Raw genomic sequence first — 24,365 nt, forward strand, 5'->3', positions numbered from 1 at the left:
TTGTGGTAAACCACATGTTCAGAAATCGATCATTTCTTTTAATCTCAAGTAACATATAACAAATAAGTTAATAATGATGAAAAATCGTTTCGTAATAAAAGACTTTTAATAATGGTGTTGCTTCGTAAAACAAAAAACGACACTGAAGTTTATCAAGTCTTTCTCAAAACCAACATAACATTACACTTTGAAAATTCGAAAAATAAATAACTGTAATACATTTCTGCTCTATAATAACGCAGATAAGTATGTTACTATGACTTTTAACCTTCTACGGTCGTAAATTCTACAGTGGTAGTTAACGTGAAGAATTCGAAAGTTGCCAAAATAAATTTCGGTAAATGATTCGTTTTCATATAATAAAAAAGATCATAGGGGCTATTTTTCTCCGAACGAACCCCTAAGAACTCGTAAAATGAGTATCATTCACCACTTACCCAGATGAGGCCTAAAAGTTTTCTATCATGGTTATTTAAAGCAAAGTAAGCTTTATGAATATTCCGCAAAAGTCTCCATTTAAGGATAAATTATTTCCTCGTAAAACAGGATAATTTCAGCCTGAGATATGAATTGGCGATTTCATCAGGTAGATACTTAGAAGCTGTAAACAGGGCTGATTCTAAATATTTACCAATTGGTTTGCCTTTAACCGTTTAACTGCTGAGATTTTTCATTTGAAGTATGCTAAAATTGATGGAAATTTGTATGCAATAATAGTTCTTTTCAGATTAAGTGGATTGACGGGGGACAAAAAGGTTTTTTTTTTTAAAAAAGCTTTTTTATTTTTCGTAAGTATAAACAGTCAATATATTGTTAATCAGTAGTAAAAAATGTGTATCTATATATATATATATATATATATATATATATATATATATATATATATATATATATATATATATATATATATATATATATATATATATATATATATATATATATATATATATTTATATACATATTACAAGACTAAACCAATATTTATTTTAAGGAATAACCCAAAAATGTCCTATTAGTCATCTGTGTTGAGATAATCATTAAAAAATCGTAACAAAATCTAATAACAACGCCAGTGTAATTGAGCATTGAAATCAAGTATTAAAAGTGTTATTTATAAATTTGTAATGATTTTCAAGTAACATTTTCATATTTTTTTAGTTCTTTCATATTAAATAACATTCGTTTAAATTTATAAAACACTTTTTTAGTTTGCATAACCACTAAATAATTTTTTTAAAGTAAAATAAAGCTCTCCGGTGTTTAAATTTTATCATCTGATGTAAATATAATATAATGAGAATTATATAAGCGTTAAAATTTATGTATTTCCAAAGTTATTCATCTTTATTCGCTTGGTTTCTAGGATATAAACCATGAACATGAATACTAGCTTAAAATAATTGTGAATACGACTAATATTACGAAAAGTTCTTTTATTGGAGTCGGGTGAGAATAATATTTAAGTGGCCCTAGAAAACCTTTTGGAAAAATAATAACCGTCTACACCTGGTCCGGTATCAGAGGGCGATTCTTGTATTTCAGCCAGGAAATATTTTTTGGGGATAAGTACTTCATTATTATTTATAAACGCACTTTGTACCCACCCTAATGGGCTCTGGAATGAATCTTCGAATCTCCAAAAAATCTCTTTTTTAACGTACTCACTTGAGAATATATCCGTTTTCTTTTTCTTTTTTTTAATATATAAAAAGATAAATATTTCTGTTTTTATAATTTCCAAAAACACTTCAATTTATATGAGTTTAAGCGATTTATTATTAAAAAAAATAGGTACCAAATTGTGATAGAGTGGGTTGAAACCGAGAAACTCTGACTCAAGAGTTTGCGATACCAACGGTGGGACCACAATCCGACACGAAAATTCAAAATGCCAGTTTCTCGTATGAAATTAAAAAAAAAAAAAAAAAATTATATTTATTATTTATTTATCAATTTAACCATATGTTTATGTTTAAATAAAGAGTGTACCCATAGGTTTAAAAAAACAATGCGTATTAAATATGTGATGGTTACAATAAAAGCATAAAGTCATACAAAAAAGGCAAAATCTTTTGATATAAAAGCTACAAAAAAACTAAAAATTACATTTTTTAACACATTGTTTTTTATCGTTGGAAGTAATCACTAATAGTCTAGGTCCTAAAATTTGAACTTTAACCTATCCTTTATCTTAAATTTAAGATTCAAGCTTTTAGTCGCATTTAAAATGCTTTACTCGTCCCACCCCCTCCAATAATATTACAATACCAAAGTGCAATACCAAACAATTCCAACAGAACTTTAAATATTTGGGAACTAAGAACTTCAACCACCTTTCTACAGACATAAAAAAATGGTGACTTTAAAATGCTAAAAAATAAGTTGAATGAATCTTATATATGTTAATCTAAGAAACTAAAAATACCCGAATATTTTTTTTCAATCACAATAAATTGTTTAAACAACAAACATAACTAACAAGTGTAAATTCCTCTCCAACTACAAGGGCTCAGTCTCTTTGATGGAGAGAACTGCGATTTTAATTTTAAGATTGTAAGTAGAAATGCTTAGAAAATGAATGGAAATTATAAAAAAACTTTTGCAACCATCACATAGAATAGACCGATATTATGGGAATAATTCATGACGCCTGTGTAAGACTAATAAATTTACTCACAAATCCATATTTCAATTCCAGTATTTTTAAATTTTCTAGAAGAATAGACGTATGATTGAAATACGTAATTTTCTAAATGTATTGTGATGGTGAAAACGTCCCTTTAACACTTTTCTATTTTATGGGATATGAGCATCTCGAATGTCTTCACTATTGCTTGAAGCTTGATTTATGATTCCGTATATTTTATTGTCATCCATTCCTATCGAGATCATTTATATTTCGAGCGCTAGCCATAAATTATGCCAAATGTGATATCAAAGCATTATAGTTGGATAAAAAAAATGGTAATGTGATATTGAAGTGTAAAAAAAGGCAAACTATTAATTTTCATCGATATTTGATTTTTTTATGAAACAACACATTTTTCAGATATTTCTCTACCACATTATAAAGTAAATTAATGCCCTTCATGATCTGAAAAAAAGTGTTACACAATATAAAAAGAGTTCAGCTAAAACAGCAAATAATAAATGATAAGCTTTGTAAATGATATAAATGATTTCCGTATTTTTTTATTATTTTTCCCCAATATAAAATGGGGCACTGCATCGTTTATAAGCAGTGTTATCTTGATCGTTTAAGACACGACAGAAAGATGATCTGCTCAGCGTTTCAGGTATAACAGTCCAGGATAATATTAAATAAATAAGAGTAAGAAATCGCTTATATTTATTAAGACCCCTAAGCATTGATCCCAGGACCTCTAGCACGGATCCCAGGACCTCTAGGACCTCTAATAACACCAGATGACCACTATGAGGACTTTTTCTTTGCTGAGATATCATTTCTATGTCTAAATATATATCACTCAATAAATTTACTCAGTAGCTTATATGTATAAATATTAAAATACTGTAATTCTGGCATCTTACGCTTCGATCGTTGCAATTGTTATGAGTAAAGTGATTTTACCAGGTCGCTTTCAGTGTACTTTATTTGGAGAACGTGTCTTTACTGTTGACAACTGTAGTTGGAGATTATTTTTTCCCAAAGAACCTTTTCCATAAATTTCTCCATTCTTCGGAATAGGAAATCACAGATTTATATTTTATTGTTAAAATAAAAACGCTTTTAATACAGATAAGCGGTGTTTTATACAGATAACATTAATCAAAGAAATTATTTATATGCCATATAAACCTTAGAGGTTTGCAAAGTACACCAAAGACTTGATATTGAGATATATGATGATATTACTATTTCTACAAAAAAATACTTATAATCAAATAAAAAATGCAATGTTGAATTTTGTGGAAAATTTTATTTTATTTTATAATAATGTACCATCATGTTAAGTCATTAAAAAATATATATATTAATTCATTATGTTTGCATCACGATACATGTGTTTTTAATACAAACATACATTTATATCAATTATTACAAGAAAATTATTTTATTATATTAACATACATTTTAATCACATCTTGAACATCAAAGTAAAAATGGCAACTCCCATAGCCAGGAAAGTCGGTAAAGTGCGGCTAACTCCATTAGTGAGTACTACAGCTTCGTAAGGAACCAAATTAAAATCTGAGGCACCGTAAATTTCACTGTAATAAAAATATAAAAAAAAAAAACTATTCAAAAAGAAGTCTTAATAGTTATTTATGATATAAATATGAGAATATTATCAAATTTACAACATTCAAAACTAGATATCGCTCACTCATTTCAACAACGTCAAACATATTTCAATAATCGTCAATTTTCAGTTGTGCATGTTTTCAGAATGCCCAGAAAATGTACTATATCCCAGCAAAAGCGGCATATTTTTAACTTAATATTTACCCGCTACAGGGCAGAAAGTGTTGTTTTTACATTTTGAAGAAAAGGTAATGTCTAATTTTTTATTTTAAATAAACTAAATATTTTTCAAATAGACAAAAAATATTCAGGTTTTACCTAAAAAGGTCTGTTGCACAGTAAAAAGTTCAAAAAGTGGCTTGATATTTTTTTAAACCATTTCATTATATTTTTAGACATTAAAAACGATCTCCTGAAAATTCAAGTTTTTTGATATATGACGTTGAAAGGAGTGAGCGATATGTCATTTTATACCAAGATGTAAAATATCATTTTTTAATGGCGCGTCAAACAATTGATAACTACTATTCACACATCTCAGAACACCTAAGAGAGCTTTATTGGTTGAGTTGTCCAGAGAGCTTGACTTTGTTCAAGCTTGATTGTTTGGTGCAATTGCTCAGTGTCTAGGGCAAGTTACGAAATAACTTTAGCGTATATTTCAGAGTACTGTTATTCTGAGACATCAACAATTGAAGGCAAGCGATCCTTCGATTAGCAGGCACGTTAAGGCCCAGCATTCGCTATGTCGCAACTTTAATTTCCCTAAATCCAGGTTACATTTTACGTAAATTTAGTAGTTTTATTATTAAAACACCTTTTTGCATTGAAAAAATAAGTTTTTCTTCGAAATAATTAAATTTTTTTGAAAAAAAAAAGTTTTTGAAACGTAAGAAGTTAAAAAAATATGCATAAAAATATTTTTTCCGTATATATTCCAAAAAACATACAAAAAATCCAATATACATTTATCAAAAAAAATCTGAGATAGCAGACATGAGCCCAAACAATATCCCAATAAAAGGCTTTTTATTTATAAATACACAATTCCTGTGAAAATAAAAATTTGTATTCGTAATTGTGTTGACGAGAACATCTGTATTTCTAAAGACTAGTTGTATTTACATTAATAAACTTAAATGTGGTCTTCCTCAGGTGTTTTATTATTATATTTAAAACAACATGTTATCCCACAAGATTTATTAAGCAAATCATTAAATAATGTTATTTGAAAATGTTTTGACAACTCTTTCTATACAAGAGTAAGTTTTCATTTTTTCAGAAGAAAATAAAAATAATAAATCAGCAAATAACCTGATGATTGGAAATTGATTTATAAAACATGATTTCGTGCGTCAAACATATTTTATTGTAAGAAATGCTTCATTAATTAATTTTGCAAATGCATCGCTGATTTTATAAACCAAACAAAATCTTATTTTAGCAACAAACAATGCAGTTTTTTTAATGCATTTTCATCCCTCAGTATGTTATAAACATAGTTATTTTCTAATTTAAAGATAGTTTAGTACATGGTGACTTTTATCCAAAAAACAATAATATGTTAAATATATTGTATTTTTCACAAATTAAGAACAGAGTGACGGGTTGAATAAATTAATTTCTTTATATAATAAATTAAAGGGGATGAATATTAGAATACAAATATTTTTATAATTCCATCTCTTGTTTTGACCCCTTAAATAAAAAATTAAGTACACATTTTCTGAAAAATATTTTACTTACTCAGGTCTTTTCGACGATGCAACGTTTGAAGCAAGCACTTTCACATTTGTCACGTCATTTATATCTTGGTTCAGATCAAATGCAGAATATATCTTATTACCTGTGTTCACGACTACGATTCCAATATCATCTTGTGTTTTCCTAAAAGAAATATAAAACTAATTCATTTTTACTCATGTACGAGTATAGATGATATAAAGCATACACATTACATTTCATAAACTTATCTTGAAACCTATATAAATAAATTTCTTGAAGATATACATATTTTTGTAAACTGATGATTTCTAACTCATTCGATTTCATGTTTTTACTTTTATCATAAAATGTGTTTAACTTATTTTTTACTTTTATCTTAATACTTACTTTCTTAACGATTTTTTTTTATTTGTTTTACAAATCCAAAAGTAGCATGGTGTATTTTGCAGACCCATGCACGCATTTGTATTTTTTAAATATATATAAATGAATGCATTAACCATGAAATTATGACATAAATACAAATAAATTAGAGGGTAAAAATTTGTTATGTTAACTAAAATTGTAGTACGAATAGTTAATTAATGAGTTAATATGTGTTTAATAACTCACATCTCTCAAATGCGACAAGTTTTTTTTACAAAATGTAAAAAAAAATACTCGAATTGGTTTGCGTGAAATATAAAAATACCTGGTGAACATAAGAATATCATCATTCAGGGCTGTCACATTCAAATCTCCGTGCTTAAACACTTCAGTTTTCCTCAGGGCTGACATGGATTGATAGAACTGAAAAATTATATTTCTGTGCTAATATATGCAGGTTTATTAATCAATGGAACTAGACACACTTTAAAAAAATATATTTGAAAAAAAGAGGTCATAAAGTTATAATGTAGGTACAAGTCATGGAGTTATAAGTAAAATAAAAAAATCATAACGATATTTATAGACGTCTCCTAGTATATAAAATAATTCGAGAAAAATCGTACATACATTTCGTTAAGGTCCCTGCCATTAAATAAATGATAATTGAAGTGGATTTTTTTAAACTGCTTGTCTTAACCATATATGATGCAGAAAACTAGCGTGAAAAATGTGTCAATTGAAGCACATATATAACTTTTGAAATTTGAGTATTGTGATTGTCAATCATGGGTTGGTGAATGTTAAAGTTAGAAAGCGAAGGTAATTATTAATTTTGCATCTACACATGTTGAGATATTAAATAAAAATATTTTTTTAATTCCTACCTTATACGCACTTCGAGCATCTCTTGTTTGCTGTAATAAATTCAATTCTAGATAATTATCAGCCACAGGCAACCAAGTTTTATCGCTCGCGGAAAAACCTAAAAGGTAAATAAAGCTTTTGAATCATCCTGTATAAGTTTAAATTATGATAATATTTCTCTACCTTTTTTGTGGACTGTGTTGAAAATAAAACAATTCATTCAAATCAGTTTGCACGCAGATTGAAAACATGGGCATTATTGGTGTCTCAACTTAAAATGAAAGATCTTTCGTTTTTTTTTATGAATGAAGAAGTCTCCGAATCCCACGGCTTACGACCTGACATTCGGCTGGTTTAAGTGATCACTTTATACACTAGAGAATCTCTTCTTCTAGATATGCGACTAATTACTAGTAATTTATTACTAGTTATTACTATTAGTCTAAAGGTAAATTACTAGTAGTCTAAAGGGCTCCAAGACAATATTGCATATATACACAAGTTACAAAAATTAACTGAATATGGATGTTCAGTGGCAAATAGTGAACGGTACACAAGTTTATAAAGTGATCATTAAAGTCAGCCGAATTCTAGATTGTAAACCCTAGACATCATCTTCGTCTTCTCAAAATACGAAGATGTTTAATCTTAAGTTGAAATAGTTATTAAACCCATATTTTTAACCCAGAATTAATAATGATCATAATGAGAAGGATAAAAGTAGACTGAATGCAGTCGAAATGCGATCTCTCAGAAGAATGTGTGACAAAACGATGTATGATAGATGTTCGAATAGTGAAATAAGGAAGGAATGCAAAGCTGAGATAAGCATTATCGATAAAATTAAGAATGGTGTGTTGAGATGGTTTGAACATGTAGAACGAATGAGTGAGGAAAGAACAGTAAAACAATTTTTTTAAGTAATTGGAAAAAGGAGCAGAGGAAGACCGAGAGAAACATGGTACGATCAGGTATACCAAATACTTGAAAGTGGTCAGGTTAGGAGTCGTAATAATCGGCGGGGATGTATGAGGAGATGCATGAACGTGGAAGCGGCGTGATGGTTAGTTAGTAAGTTAGTTAGTTAGTACATAATGATTAATAAAAAATGTATGTGATTGAGGTTGATATACCTGCATTTTTTGTGCTGTCCCACTGGAAAGGAGTCCTGGCTGGATCTCTGGATGTCGTGTTGAATAACTCGATTCCTGCGTTACATCCTGAGGGATCCACTGTATCATTCCAGCTCAGATAAAAGTTTGTCATGGCGATTTCCTCTCCCTGTAAGTTATCGTTTAATGGCTGATGAAGCTGACACTTTTTTTTTAATACAGTCATATCTAACTAACTAATGTATCATTATGTCGCCGAATAGAACGCCATACCACTGTATTTTTGCAAACATTCTTTACTCATCAATATTCAAGAAAAACATTTATTTTTACTACTTGAGTTTTATTATAACGACTTGTTTCGGAAGCTATGCTTCCATCATCAGGTCTAAATACAAACTAAGGCATAAATAATCAGGTATGTCAAATACTTGAAAGCGGCCGGGTCAGGAGTCGTTATAATCGTTGGGTATGTATGAGGACATGCATGAATGTAGAAGAGGCGAAGAATGTTTACAAAGACAGAGTGGTGTGGCGTTCGATTCTCTCTGCCTACCCCTGCGGTGAAGCGGCGTGATGGTTAGTTAGTTAGTTAGTTAAACAATCATTTATTAATGTTTTACTTAGTAAATACCACTATACCTTAAAATCTACTGTGACACGTGTTTCGATGCATTCTGCATCATTTTCAAACACCGTATGATGTTTGATGTGAAATGCATCGAAACACGTGTCACAGTAGATTTTAAGAAATAGTGGTATTTACTGAGTAAAACATTAATTAAAAATGGAAAGATTTTACCACAAACTGACTTCCGAATCAATTAATTAAATAAATAATCATCTTTTTTAAATGTGCCTTTAGCACAGGAAAATTTGGTCAGGCCACATTATGGTATGTATTTTTTTTATTACACGTATGATGAAATAAAAATAAATAAATAAACTTACATTGTATGTTACCGCAACACCCGGAAGTAACATAGAAATCATAATTATCCCATCGGATCTTTCAGGACCAAATCGTGATGCTGTTCGTGGTTGATCGTGATTTCCAACCTGAAAAAAACCGAGCGTGTGGTCACCAACAATGTTTCTGCATTTTCAGTGTTTTCAATTGCATTTTCGTGATATAGATTTATAATTTTTCCTTTTTATTTATTTTTCCAAAATGTTAGTAATGTCAATATATATATGACTACACACCGAGATGTTTGTCTTCCGGTTTCGAGACGACGTACCCGTCTCTTCGTCAGGACAATCACCACAACAGCACGCAAACAATTCTAATACGAGCACTATTCAAACACCTGATATGTGTATGGTGTAGTAGTGACGTGTAGTATTGTTTGCACGCTGTTGTAGTGATGCTCGTGACGAAAAGATGGGTACGTCTCGTAACCGGTAGACGAAAATCTCGGTAACTGGTTATATACCAACATTACAAACATTTTTGCAAAACTAAAACAAAAAAAAAAAATTACTGACTACAATGTAGGTAAATGCTTTATATAATTATAATGATATTTAATATTTTCATTAGTTTATATAAGCATTGTGATTTATTTTTTCGCTTTTAATTTTTTTTTCCATCTAACCAGACTAAGCCACAGGAACACTTATCTGGGTAGAGCTAATTGTTAATAAGTATTTCTTTTATTCATTTTGTAATAAACGGGACCCGTGACGATACTTTCGCAGTCAGCGCCTGCCCAAGAAGTTTAAATATTTATTTTATCTTCTTCTTATTTTAGTAGATCCTAAAGATCTGTTTGTCTCCGCCTGTCGCTCTTGGAATGTTGTCTCCCAGCTATCTTTCCACCTTTTTGGAGGTCTGCCTGGGAGTCTGCGTCCTTCAGGGTTTCCTTGAAGGGCGATACGTTGAACTCTATCTTCTGACATTCTGTTTACGTACTCATTCCAGTATCGCTTCGTAGTCCTCCCCACCTCACGATATCCTCCGTCTTTCACATTTATTTACTAATTTACTGTATCATTTACATAATCACAAATAAAAAGCTAAAGAAATGCACCCTTAGTTTAAAAAAAATATTTCTTAATATGCCCCTAAAATTATTATGAACAAAAAAATTGTTTTCAAATATGACACTGCATATTTTTACGCGGTCATGCAATGATGTTTCGGGATATAGATCAGAGAGTTTTCATCTCGGAGGTTCAGAGTCGAGATTTTGTTCTAGAAGTATCTGCTCTTGCCTCAATCCCATAAATGGCTATTGGTCAAACACATATTTTGCATAAATTATTTTACAATTATAAATCCACCTCGATACTTGTTAACTTCATAAATCATACATCATTTTTTAATTAGTTTAATGATTTAACATGTATCACGTGAATATTTCATCATGTTGGCTTACCACCCAGTTTGTCACTCTCCCATTAGGCAACGCATTAAACCACCCCTCTATATTGCTCTTCAGCACTCTGGCATTAGCGTCCTTATTGAGGAAAGCCAAATTGAAGTTGAAAGGAAAGTGCGCTCCTTCGTGTGTATCGTTACCATAATATTTCATAACTAATTCGACATCGCTCATGGCTTCCATCAACAAAACCCTGAAATAATAAACTTTATCAAATACACAATGACAATAGTCACCCTGAATATATTTTTTTGCAATCGCTTTTATGTCGTTGGTAATGCCTGTTAAAGGTATTTCAACATATATTTTTATCAAAAACAACAAGAAAGTTTTATATTATGTAAATATATATATATATATATATATATATATATATATATATATATATATATATATATATATATATATATATATATATATATATATATATATATATATATATATATATATATATATATATATATATATATATATATATACTTAAGGTATACAAGTTATAATTTGAGTCATATTCAAAACTATTGACAATCCTTATTTTTAAAAAATGTTTTTTTTACCACACTCTTTTAACTCCATACTTGATACTCCTTTCTTTGCCATCCTTGTTTTCATCAATTTCACTTTTCAGATTTTTATTAAAATATAATGTTTAAATATTATTTTTATTCATAATACGATTAATTGAAATTCATCTTTTTTCGTTTTACTTATGTACAATCACTATCTGCTCTATATATAAATAGCTGAATTGATTAGTATTACTGCACTGGTATGTTTTTGATTTGTTGAAAAGTATTACTTTTTAGCAATGAGTCTGGCAACGTATGCAAAATATTTGTATTTTCATACTGCCCACTAATTTGGGAAGCAAAACTGTCAAACTTATTTATTTGTATATTTTTTTATCCTCATCAACTTAATAGTAACCAATTTTGTTTTAGTTTATTTGAATAGTTTTATCAATTACTGTTATTTTCATATATAAAATTATTATATGAGTTAAAGTGCTACCTGGTTTCTGACTGTGTAGCTTGTGTGACCTCGTCAAGGGTTGCCCTCCACTGGAAAACAGTTTCATATGTTTCTTCTCTTTCCCTTGTGTAAATGTGATTCAAGTATCCGTAACTCTCTGTCAAAAAAATATTTCAAAATCTGTCATAATTTCTACAGTCGTCATGAAAATCTGTCACAATACCTACAGTCAACATAACAATCTGTTATAATACCTACAACCTATAGTCGATAGCAAAGAAAAATTATTAAATTTCTGTTGGTGGGCCATTTTTTTAAAAATATAGTGTCAAGGGATCTTGCATCCCTTATGTCACTGCGACCATATTAGTTTTATTGTGACATCTCCCTTTATCATAGCTCACTCTCAAGACCTACTTGAGTCTTGTAACTCACGACCTGTCTTGGTGGTATGAGCTTCACCTTCTCTGAGTCTTGTAGTGGTTCTCCAAGGATGTGACTTCATTTGCGAGCGTGTGCGTCACAGTAATAGAGAATGTGGATTGGTGTTTCGTTATCCTCCATATAAATCTGCAGACTAGGGAATCATGTAGTCCACTTTTCGACATGTGTTTCCTCAGTCTGCAGTATCCTGTCAAGGTTACCATACTTAAGGCAATGATTAAAGTAACTGATAAATTTGTATTTCTTGACATTTCTCGTTCTGATTTGATTTTTGAGGACATTTGTAAATTGTTGAAGAGCAAATTCATCAATCCGGGAAACATAGTTATTGAATTATTTAACAACAGTTATTATATTTATATTTTATAGACTTGTCATCTTGAAATTTAACGATATCATATGTTCATTTGGTCACCCAGACCGATTAATTCGACTTTTTATAATACTATCTTAAAATCAATATTTAAGAGAATAGTTTTTTTTTTATTTCTTTAAAGGAATCGACCCCAAAGCCTCATTTATTAAAGGCTTATCTGCAGGTATCCTAATTTAACAATAAAGAAGGTATATTTTGAAAATATTTTACACTTTCATTGTTTTTTTTGTTTGGTTTTCGTATAATTTCTTCATTTCTTTCAGGACTACTCCGAAAAGCGAATATTTTGAGGTTTACATGCAGGTTGAACAGTAAAAATAGGGTAGGTAGATATATACATCTAAAACACACGTAAATCAATTGTAAATTGTAAATTTGCGGGGGCATTAATTTAACTACGCCATGGCGCCTGTCTATAGTATATTGCAGATCTGAATGCCGTTTTCTAATATTTCGACAGAAAACTATCCCATGTCAAAGAACGTGCCCAAAAAACAGATAATGTTTGCATAATTCGTCGGTCCCTACGTAAAGTACTCTATTTGCAAATCCGTTACTTTACAGGAGAGAGCTTAGAAGATTTTTTTTAACGTTCTTTTTTTTAATTAACGGTTTTATCTGAAATTCTAAACTAGTATTAAACATTCAAAAACACGATAATATAATGTATTTAATCGTTTTAAAACTTTATGTTTTGTCAAAATTAAGTAGTTAGCATTTTAGGAGTTCAGTCCATTTGAAAATTCGATGTACATATGTAGAAAGCGTCTTTTACGCCTGAAAACTAGGCGTAATTTATTATATTTACATTTTTTTGTTTATATTTGCTGATAACGGTCAGTTGATAACATTTACCAAATATCTCAAAATTGACAAAAATGTAGTTAAAGCACTTTACGTAGGGCACGTCGAAATGTAGAGGTATAGAAAGGACATTTTCCGAATATATTTATCATAAACAAAACGTTTTGTTAATTATATTTTGTAGATAAAAGGTAATAATCGCAAAAACAAACGTTTTTTAGAAGAAAGGTTAGTTAGTTAGTTGTTTAATAAAGAAATCATTCACTTCTCAAAAACTTTCACTGTTCATAATGTACATTTTTATTTCCTGATCTATCTTCCTTCCATTGAAGTATAAATTTCTGCATTACAATAATGCATCGTTATATTCATCACGTACTGCATGCTGTCAAGGTAATGAAATCGGTAGTTATTAAATTAATTTTACTTTATAAATTTACATTCACTAATAAGAATACCTTCATCATCTGTATCTCCCGATAAGGGTTCATCAGGATATTGACCATTAACGTCTACATCGACTTCGACCAAATGAGGAATAGCGTCCACTCGGAATCCAGCCACTCCCTTTGCCAGCCAAAACTTGAGGACATTCTGTAAATTTAAATGACACCAAAACAATGAACTAAATAATAAATAATCATAAGGATATTCCGCACTGTCTGAAAAACAAAAATCGTACGAATCCTTAATACTGCAATGAACACATATGCGCTAGAGACTAGAGGCTCTAGCAAAGAGAAATGCGGAGAAATTCAATGCATAAAGCGATCCATGGAAAGATCCATGTTTGGTGTTAAGCCTAATGAATGAAATAAAAATGAAGACACCAGGAACAGAGGTAAAATAAAGGATATCATGGATCGCGTGGCAACACTCAAATGGCAATGGGCAGGACATATTGCAAGACACGACCCCCCAAGATGCACCCCAAAATTTCAAGATGGAGACCTTGGGAGAACAAAAGAGTCGTCGGAAGACCCTAAAGAGATGGTCCAATGACATGGTCGCTATTGGGGGAGAAACTGGCTGCATGCAGCAACCGACCGAAGGAAATGGAAAGATACGGAAGAGGCCTATGTCCAGCAGTGGAGGATAGAGGGCTCATGGAGAAGAAGAAGAAAAAGAATATCAATTACAAATTTATTTAAATTTTAAGCTCTTCATAAAGCTATACATATATATATATATATATGTACCTAAAACAAAATGTACTCGTATGTCGATCAATTAAAATAATGTGTGTTGAATTTCGCCCTTAATTTTTGACGATACGATGCTAGATGAGTTTTCATTTCAAGTGTAGATTTATTTATGTAGATAGTTAGTATGTCAATTCTAGTTCCCGTTCGCTCGTTTAGTGTATGCCGGGTTAAATTTGCAAATTGATTTAATTTAATAAGCATTAAGAGAAGATTAGAGTGGAAACGGTTTTAATTCACGTTATTCCTCATATCTTCTAAATAGGATATGATATTGAAATTTCTCTTTTCTTTTTACTATCACAATAAATGTTCGTCTTATCACTTCATTCTAATGAAAAAACAATATGGCTTCATTGAACTATTTTATTATTAAACTTTTAAAAAAAAACTCATGTATCTGTATTTAAAAACATTTTTCATAGTATGTTGTACATACAATTCGAACATTTCCAATGTATTTTTTCAACGGTAGCAGAATGACAATGATATCTCTATTGACGTTTGCATAACAATAGCATTTACCGTATATTCTCACGAAATCATTGAATATGCTAATATCGTAGTCATACAGGAGAACGTGACCAAGTGCATTTTTTTACAAAAACATGGTCATTGACTATTTCATATCTTACTAGCTCAATATTGCGCTGAAGAATCCGAAAGGAGAATTTTAAACTTAGAAGTATAATATATTGACTTGTTAAAAATGACTAACTGCATTGATGTTTATATTCTTGCCTAGCAAAAGTGACTTAAATGGCCCTCCTGAACATTTTGCGTTTTGTTAGTTGGTCACTTTTTCCTGTACGACTACGATATATTTAAAACGTAATGCCAGAATTAAAGGATTATAATTTGATGTCATGATTCAACAAATCAGGGTAAAAATGTTCTACAGTAGACATCTAGTCGATATAAAGATTATTTTTCGTTGAAAATGATGAATTAATAAATTTTAAAGAACAATTAGTTATGTTTGTATCAACTGGATGTCTACTGTAGAATATTTTTACTCTGATTTATTGAATTATGACATCAAGTCATAATTCAACAAATAAGATGTAATTCTTAAACGTTTAACATTCAAGAATTGTGTTTTAAACCTGAGATATTTAAACATATTAATTGATTTCGTGTCAATATTTTTGTTTGCAAGTAAAGATTTATTACCTATGTTATCATCTTCATAATTCAACCATTATTTATTTGATTTATAAAAAACGCCGATATTTTGAACAAAAAAACTTACTTCACTAATACTAATATTGTTATTCAATCTAATATATCTTATATTAAGTAGTTGTTACGTCATTCGATTACGAGGCAAAAAAAATCGAGTATACTAAACATTATCAAAAAATTTAAACATTTTGTGGTCTAAAGGACTTGGGTAAGAATCTCAAGTGCCTATTGTTTTATAAAAATGTGTGTTTCATGATAAAAGTCTGTATTAAGTAGAAATATTGGTATATTTTTTGTTTATAAGAAGTATTTTCTTAGATAGTAAAATTTATGTTCAAATAACTAACTTTGTGATTTGCCCTCCAATAACCAAATGTTTGAATTTTTTTTTAAGTAGATAGGGTTTAGTTTTAATCAGTCTTAATGATGAAGCCTTTTTCCTTGAAACCGCGATGTTGTAAAAAAATATTTATTTAAGTTATAAAATGCAAAATCACAAAGTAAGTTATTCAAATATACATTAAATTATTTTTTTAATTCACCGAATAAACTAAAAAAATTGTTCAAGATTGTAAATAATATTTTTTGCTTACATTCATTTCTCTAATCACGTTAGGATCCCTAAAGTTGAGATCAGGTTGTTCCTTGAGGAACTGGTGAAGGTACCATTGTCCCCTGACTGGGTGATAAGTCCATGCCGGACCTCGAAAAACGGAAATCTGAAATAAACTACAAATTATTTAACAGTTATAACTCTCAATATCAATTATTCGTCATAATTTCCTTAGTGCTCTCGAGTTCCATGCATTAGCGTAGTGTAGATTATCACATAATGAGAGGTGAAGAGTGTGCCATGCTACAACTGGTCTTAAAAGGGTAGTTTGAGGGTCCCAAAGGGGTTGAAATAAGGCAGTTTTCCTGGTTTCGGAACATTTGAGAGTAGACCAGGATGAGAGGTGTGGATGAACTGTTTCGTGCTGCCCAGGACAGACAAGTTTCTCCCAAGTGATCGTCAACGTCTAGGGGACCAGGCAGGATACATGAAGAAGAATAAGATGATTATTTAAAAAAAAAAATAAGCAAAGAGTTTCATATTGCATATATCATTTTTTATTGCCTTGATTACAATTTACACATTTGATGATTTACACAGATTTGACAAATTTATTTTAATTAAAACTAAAATATTTATTAAGTAAGCTTAATAAAATCATAAATATTTGCTACTAAATTAATCCTCAAATGGTTTTAACATCAATTTTTAATAAAAAATATCACATCCTTGTACGATATTATCGTAAAATGTGCTGCATTCAGGATTATTATCACTGTGTTTGATAATGATGCTGAATGCTTCGATTTCACACTTGATTTTAAGAAATGGTGTCATTTAAAAGTCAAAATTTCAATTAAAAAATACGTATATCCATTTACAAACGTTAACATATATACATATGTCCGCCTTCACAATTCAGTGGTTAGTACGCCAAGATACCACGCTGAAGGTCCCGGATTCAATTCCCAAGAGGGTCAATTTTGGAAAATATCGTCGTACGTCAATTAAATTTGACATTTGTGAACCAGTCAGCTGCAGTATACTAGACAAATACTATTCGCGAAAATTAAAGCATCTTTCTATAGTATTGTATATGTCAATAATGTATTTATTACCTTAAAGAATTAAATGATTTTTAAAATTATATATATGATAAAAAAAACTCGTATTTGTTATTTTTTTACTTCGATCGTGTGTAGGTACTCACCCAGTTGCTCGGTGGGCTTGTACCGTTATCCCGTCCATCATGCCACATATAGAAGTTCTCGAATCCAGGTTCCCTCATCACAGATTTCTTAAACCATTCGCATTCATCAGAAGTATGATTGGGGACGAAATCCAGCAAGATTCGAATATCTAAACAAATAACACTATTCTTATCAGTCATCGTTCGCTTTGTGTAATACTACTTGTGGAATAACACAATGAATGAATGATGAATGATAAGGAGAGTGTTATATTCCCATACCACAAAGTTAACAATGCGTTTAATATACAAAATACATCCCAACAAATATTCAGTTTTAATTAAATCAATGTTTTTTAAATGTTTACATTGTTAATGTATTACACTTGTAACAAGTTACTAACTAACGAACTAACTTACCATCACGCCGCTTCTCCGCAAGGGTAGGTAGACACAACTAAACGCCTCACCATCTGTCTTCGCACACAATCTTCGCATTTTCCACATTCATACATGTTCTCAAGTATATAGCCTGACCGATTTCGAGTTTTTGACATACCTGATCATTCCAAGTTTTTCTCGGTCTTCACTTTCCTATTTTTACAACTATATTCGCTTCATCAATTTGTATTACCATTCTTTCCTCACTCAATCGTTCTACATATCTAAACTCTCTCGAAACACCTTTCTTAATTTTATCCTTCCAAGTTGCAAAAAGTAAAAAGTTTTAAATATCACAAAAACTAATAAGTAGCACACTTTGCCGATAAAATACTTCCCAATGCAAGGGTTGATGGTCTCTAGAATCAACAATAAATATAGGAGTAGAATATTTCAATATATTTGTAGTACCGAGCATTTATAATTTGTTGCTGAGCAAGGAAAGAGGTCAAAATAAAATAGGGAACAAAGGCAAAATAAAATAATGGGTTAACAATAAAAAGTTAATCAAGAGTAAAGAAATTTATAAAATAGTTTGATTTTTTTTTTCTTTTTTTGTGTGTATATAATGTTTAAATAGATTTTTTAAACCTATGTAAAAAGAACTCCACCGACAAGACACACAGGTGGCTTGGTGGGTATCTGCAAAAAAAGTTAATTATGTTTATGAATTCATAATTGAATTTGTGGAGGTCCCTCAAAAAAAGTACATTTCCAATATTGCACCAAAAATCTTTTAAATGCATATCTGTTCTGTATACTGTATTTTATCGAAATATTAATTGAAGTTGCGACAAGACGTGACCAATCCTGTGTTAAACCAATATGAAATCATTAAATCGCACCAAAACGTAACAATTTTACAAGTAAGAATTCCTGGTAACTTAAAATCATTTATAATGGAAATATAACGTTTTGGTGCGGACCTCCACATTTATATGTTTAAACATAATTTACTTATAAATGTTTCGATTTAAAAAGCTTTTTTTTCATTTATATATTTATATTAAACAAGCCCTCAGAATTTATTTACTTTTAGTCTTTGCTTCAGCAATCAGTTTTTCCAGATCTTCGATGGTTCCATACTCAGATGATATGTTGTAATAGTCGGCGATGTCGTAGCCAAAGTCCTTCATAGGAGAAGGGAATACGGGAGACAGCCATGCTGCATTCACTCCAATATTAACGAGATGATCCAGTTTGGAGCGGATTCCTACACAAAAATGCATCAAGGTTTACAAGAGATTATTAACCTTTTCTAACTACCAGGACTTTAGGGGTTACTATGCTAGAAATACTGCGATTTAAATATAAATACAACATTTTTGTGTGTCTAAATTCTTACGCAAGTAATGCAATATCGTACAAATCGTACTTTGGATCGATCCGAGAAACGCTATAAATGTGCATTTTTATAACTTTTATAGATTTATTTTTAGTATAAAAACATCCCCAGCTAACCGATTAATTTTACTGATATGCGTAATTTGCGAAACACTATATTTTCCGTTGACTCATTTAAGATTCTCACATTTTAACAACAAACATACTTAAAATACATAGATTACAAAGGTTGTATGCATTATTCTTTGTAATTCACATATCTGGATTATCTCCAATAAGAAGTTTTAAAAAAAAATATTAATCAATATAATTAAAAATTTCAAGAAGTAAAGTAGTGTGGTTATTAATCACGGGTAGAATTATTGAATGTTACACGTGTGAAAAGTGATCACTTAAACCAGCCTTTGACGGTCGTAAGGCCCGTCAATGCCCAGACCTCCATAATCTTCTTTATCTTTGTGAGATATCATTTTTTTAAATAACTCCTAGTTGGAGATAATCTAGATTTATTCATAAGTATTTGGACATACTCAAAACGTTGTAAATAATGTATGTATTTTTACAATAAATAACTTATGTCCAAAATGTATCTGATACTTTTAGAAATAATGAAGTCAGATTCTTTTATAATATATGATATACGATATACTTTTAAAAAAAAAAAATTAAGCATTGCGTATATTTTTGTTACGGTCAACAGATGATGCTGCCATTGCAGTAACAGAAAAGTTTTTTACGGATCACGTATAAAATACCTCGTGTAAATCACTTTATATAATTTAAGATTTAGAAAAAAACAAACGTTTATATATTTAATCACTCGTATTAGGTAAGACTTCTCCGTAATGTAATGGTCAGCATGATCGGCTACCGTACTGGAGGTACCGGAATCGATTCCCAAGGGGGGTTAAATAAATATAAGAGTTTTTCACTCTAATATTTATTCAATATTACCCTGCACTGGTATCTGAAGCGAGGGGCTGATAACCTTACCTTCATGTGTAAACGATCAAGATAACACTGCGTTTAAATAATGCAGTGCCCTATGCACCATCGGGTGGAGATAAGGGTTTTATAAAATATCAGATAAGAAGAGTAGCATTGATGTGCATTGAATTATGCAATTCAATATTTTCAAGCAACGTCGCATAAAAACTGCTGTGTTCTAGATTCCGTATTTTTCCGAAGTCCTGAAATTTTGTTGCATCGAAAAAACACCATTTTTGAAATAAAAAATAAATAAAAAAAACTGGATTAACAAAAGAAAGAACTTATAAACAAAATAAACAGAAATCTGTGATTAATATTGCGATGAACGTACAGGAAAAGAAGTAGGTTACTTATTTTTATTTTTAAAGAAAAGAGAAATAACGTGTTTTTATTATTAACTTTTCTTTTTCTTTTTCTGTGTGCCTAAGCGGTTCATTATTAGAAATAGGCATCAAATTGTAGTAGAGTGGGTTTGAACCGAGAAAGTCTGACTTTGAAGAGTCCGCGACACTAACCACGGGACCACAACCCGACACATGATTTCCTAAAAGCTAAGAGGTTCCTGAAAATCATTGTTCTTTCAGTTTAAATTATTTCGCAGATTTTGAATTGCAAATTGCAAATGTAAATGAAAGCGAAATATTTCGAAGTAAAAATATAGCATGCATTGAAGATAATGTTAAGTCATTGCTTGTTTACACAATAAATTATAACTTAACGAATTGAATAACGTTTATGATTTGCTGATATGTATGTATGTTACTGCAATGGCAGCATCATCTGTTGACCGTAACAAAAATATACGCAATGCTTAATATTTTTAAAAAATGCTGATCATGAGAATTTTTTTTTGAAATAATCTCTGTTCAAATAAGAAGAATCTAAAATTGAAATGTTATTTCTGGCTACCTCTCCAAAATAGAAGTCAAAATAATAATAGTGGGAAAAATCTCACTTATTTGAGAAAGCTTTCTGCTTTTCAAATTGATACCTATTTCTAATAATGAGCTGCTTAGGCTCACGGAAATAGTATGAAATTGAAATATTTGTTTAAATAATAAAAACACAAATATTTCTCTTTTTTTAATACTCAACTGATGGCAAAGCAATGTTCATTCGTCGAAATTTTACATAATTTAAACTTTTAGCCAATTCTAATTTAAAAAGTTCTAATTAAAAAAAATAATGCAATATGGATCTTTTGTAATGGGCTAAATAATGAACGTTATACACGTATATGAATTTGACGGCTAACGTCAAATTTATATACGTGTATAACGGCTAACGTCATCTTCCTTTCGAATAAAATAAATAAATATTTTATCTCAGTTGAGATACTGTATCCGTTGAGATATATATCGTAATATTTCTTTGGTGGTACATATACTTTATCAAAATGAATAGTGGAATTTTAAAAATTCATTATAGATGATTTTAAATCATCGATAACCTATTTACCATATTTTTAGTAGGACACAGTTTTAAAAAACACTTATCTTTTAAAATAAATATAAAATTTTCTGTATCCTTCCCAATTATTGAAATATTTATGACAAGTAAATTACCGATTAGAATCTTTAAATATTGTATAAGTATAATTTTAAACGCCACGCTCAAAGTTGATCATTTTGATTGTGCATTTTTAACTAACAATAATTTATTTAACCTCCTATATCACGAATGTCAGAAAACGATTTTTTTTTTAAACCCACTTATGTAATAATTTGTTACTCTATTATTTATTAATTCGGCAATAACTTTGTGGAATGGTGTGTTCATTTTTTTTTAATTAAACGCTTGTAATACTAATAAATAAGTTTTATTTCTGCACACACGACTGTTTTTGAAATCTACACATGTTTTCATCTACACGTGAAAAGTAGTAACTTATAAGGAGTGAAAACCTCTGTAGTTTTCGAAACTAGTCATGTGTAATGAAATTAAACTCATCAAGTGGTATTACACAAGTGTTTAATTTTTTTAAATAATTGGTTTATTATTATTAAACAAATTTTATATTTAAAAGCATTAATCTAAGAATCATTAAAATGTCAAAGTATTTATCGACATTAATTTTGCCTTCTTTTAATGGGGAGACTTTTTAAGTACTGTATTTCAGAATTTAAATTAACTTCACATCTTTACTGTCATTTGCTCTAACTCAATTTTTTTTAAATCATCCAGATTAATTAGTTTTAATGTTGTAACTTGCATTCGTTTTTATCATTATCTTTTTTTTAATTAAGAAATTCCTACATAACAAAGGAATTTATATGGGATTATAATAAAATGCAGGTATTTTTTTTTTGCTTTTATCTTATTTTATCTCAATGTAAAAATAAAGTTTTATTATTACGCAAACTTTAAGCCTATTTTAAAGGTAAATAAACAATAACAATTTCAATTTGTTAATCAACAAATTTTCATTTTGCTATAGCAAACATTTTTTTAAAAACGGGATTAAAGATTCCTTTACTAATTTTCGTCAAATGTGCTTTCTAAACGTCCCAAAAAGAAATCCAGTCGTTAAAATTTGGTTTTATTTTTACAATGCATTTTTTTTAATTATCCTTATCTTATTTTACATTACGAAATTCATAAACAACAATGGGATTAAAATTTATGTGGGATTACAATTTTATCACGAATTCATCGAATTTTGCATCTCAAAGTTTCCAGGATTATTAATTACTTATTGTGTGAAGCGGAAACGGGGTTTTAACAAAGATAATAACATTTTAAAAATCCGCATTAAATCACCTTATTAGATAATCAAATCACGTTTTAATAATTAAATATCACAATCAATTTAAAAACTGTTTTCTACACGACAATCAATTTCTATTGTATTATGATTCGCTTTAAAAAAATATTAAAGTTTTCGATTGTTTAAATATCAAATATAAGTAGATTGTTTATAATTGTTTATAATTAGCAAGCATTGTTCAAATTTTAAAATTTTGATAATATATAAATTATCGTATTTATTTATAGATTTGGCGTTTAATTTGTAGAACTCCATTTTAATTTATGTATTCATTTTTGTCCGCCTCCGTAGTGTAATGGTTAGCACGCTCGGCTACCGTTCTGGAGGACCCGGGTTTGATTCCCAGGGGGGGTAAGAATAAATATGAGTGATTTTTTCACTATATTATTTATTCAATATTACCCTGGACTGGTACCTGAAGCGGAGGGCTGATCACCTTTCCTTCATGTGTAAACTATCAAGATAACACTGCGTTTATATGATGCAGTGCCCTATGCACCATTGGGGTGCGGATAAGGGTTTTATTATTATTATTATTCATTTTAAATTAAACACAGATTTTTAAGTTTACTGTGTTGAATTTTACTAACAAAAACACATTAAAAAATAATATTGTGACAATTGTTTCGCCTTGTTAGGGAATTATCAAACGAATGTGAAGATCAAATGGACTACGGTCCAATTCTAAGTGACAGTTTCACTTAGAATTGTATAGCTACATAATGACAAAAAATCTGTGTTTGATTTCAAATGAATAAATCTTATGTGTGTGTTTTTTTGTCTGCATAAGAAGTTTCGATGGTTGTTGTTATGGTTTGACAGTTGAGAATATCAAATTGTGTTAACATTTCTGTTCAGTAAGGTTTGGCAATTCATCATAGATCATTTAACACCAGAACATTGATTTCAAAGTGAGGAAATTTGCTATGAAAAAAATAAAACTTTTCGTCAAGTTCATAGAGCGCTTTTACCGAAAAATTATTTTTAGTGATAACGCTCATTTCTGGTTAAATGACTTCGTCAGTAAGCAAAACTGCTGTATATGAAGCGAAGACATCCTCAAGCCATTGACTAATGACCATTACATCCATTATATTTTACTGTTTTACTACTATTACTATTTTACTGGTTTACATGCTGGTATCATCATCGGTCCTTATTTCTTTCTAAGTGAGGAAGGAACTGCAGTTACGGTGAATGGCGAGCGCTATCGACCCATTCTGACTGATTTTTTTATTCCAAAGATTACTTTTTACGGGACTATGTTAAGTCATTGGTTTATGCTGACAAACCAGCAACTCTTGAAGCATTGGAAGCCAATATTCAAGCCACCAATATTCAAGCGGTCCCTGGTTCGATTCTCAGGGGGGGTCAAAT

General features: G+C 30.0%; 1 protein-coding gene across 1 annotated transcript in view; it reads right to left on the minus strand.

The window, feature by feature from the left end:
* Positions 1-3,921: 3,921 nt before the first annotated feature.
* Positions 3,922-24,365, minus strand: part of LOC148303697 (uncharacterized) — a 34,021-nt gene continuing 13,577 nt past the window's right edge. Inside the window, exons 13-24 of the mRNA XM_088269537.1 lie at positions 18,921-19,100; positions 17,468-17,616; positions 16,298-16,423; positions 13,776-13,911; positions 11,733-11,850; positions 10,719-10,914; positions 9,289-9,396; positions 8,359-8,506; positions 7,246-7,343; positions 6,684-6,781; positions 6,014-6,154; positions 3,922-4,233 (exon numbers count right to left, since the gene is read on the minus strand). Coding sequence (XP_088125663.1) covers positions 4,101-4,233; positions 6,014-6,154; positions 6,684-6,781; positions 7,246-7,343; positions 8,359-8,506; positions 9,289-9,396; positions 10,719-10,914; positions 11,733-11,850; positions 13,776-13,911; positions 16,298-16,423; positions 17,468-17,616; positions 18,921-19,100 — 1,631 coding nt within the window. The 3' untranslated portion in view covers positions 3,922-4,100. The remainder of the gene's footprint in view (positions 4,234-6,013; positions 6,155-6,683; positions 6,782-7,245; positions 7,344-8,358; positions 8,507-9,288; positions 9,397-10,718; positions 10,915-11,732; positions 11,851-13,775; positions 13,912-16,297; positions 16,424-17,467; positions 17,617-18,920; positions 19,101-24,365) is intronic.

Source organism: Brachycentrus maculatus, unplaced genomic scaffold, assembly GCF_059751285.1.
Source record: "Brachycentrus maculatus isolate JH-2025_06_01 unplaced genomic scaffold, ASM5975128v1 h1tg000356l, whole genome shotgun sequence".
Lineage (NCBI taxonomy): Eukaryota > Metazoa > Arthropoda > Insecta > Trichoptera > Brachycentridae > Brachycentrus > Brachycentrus maculatus.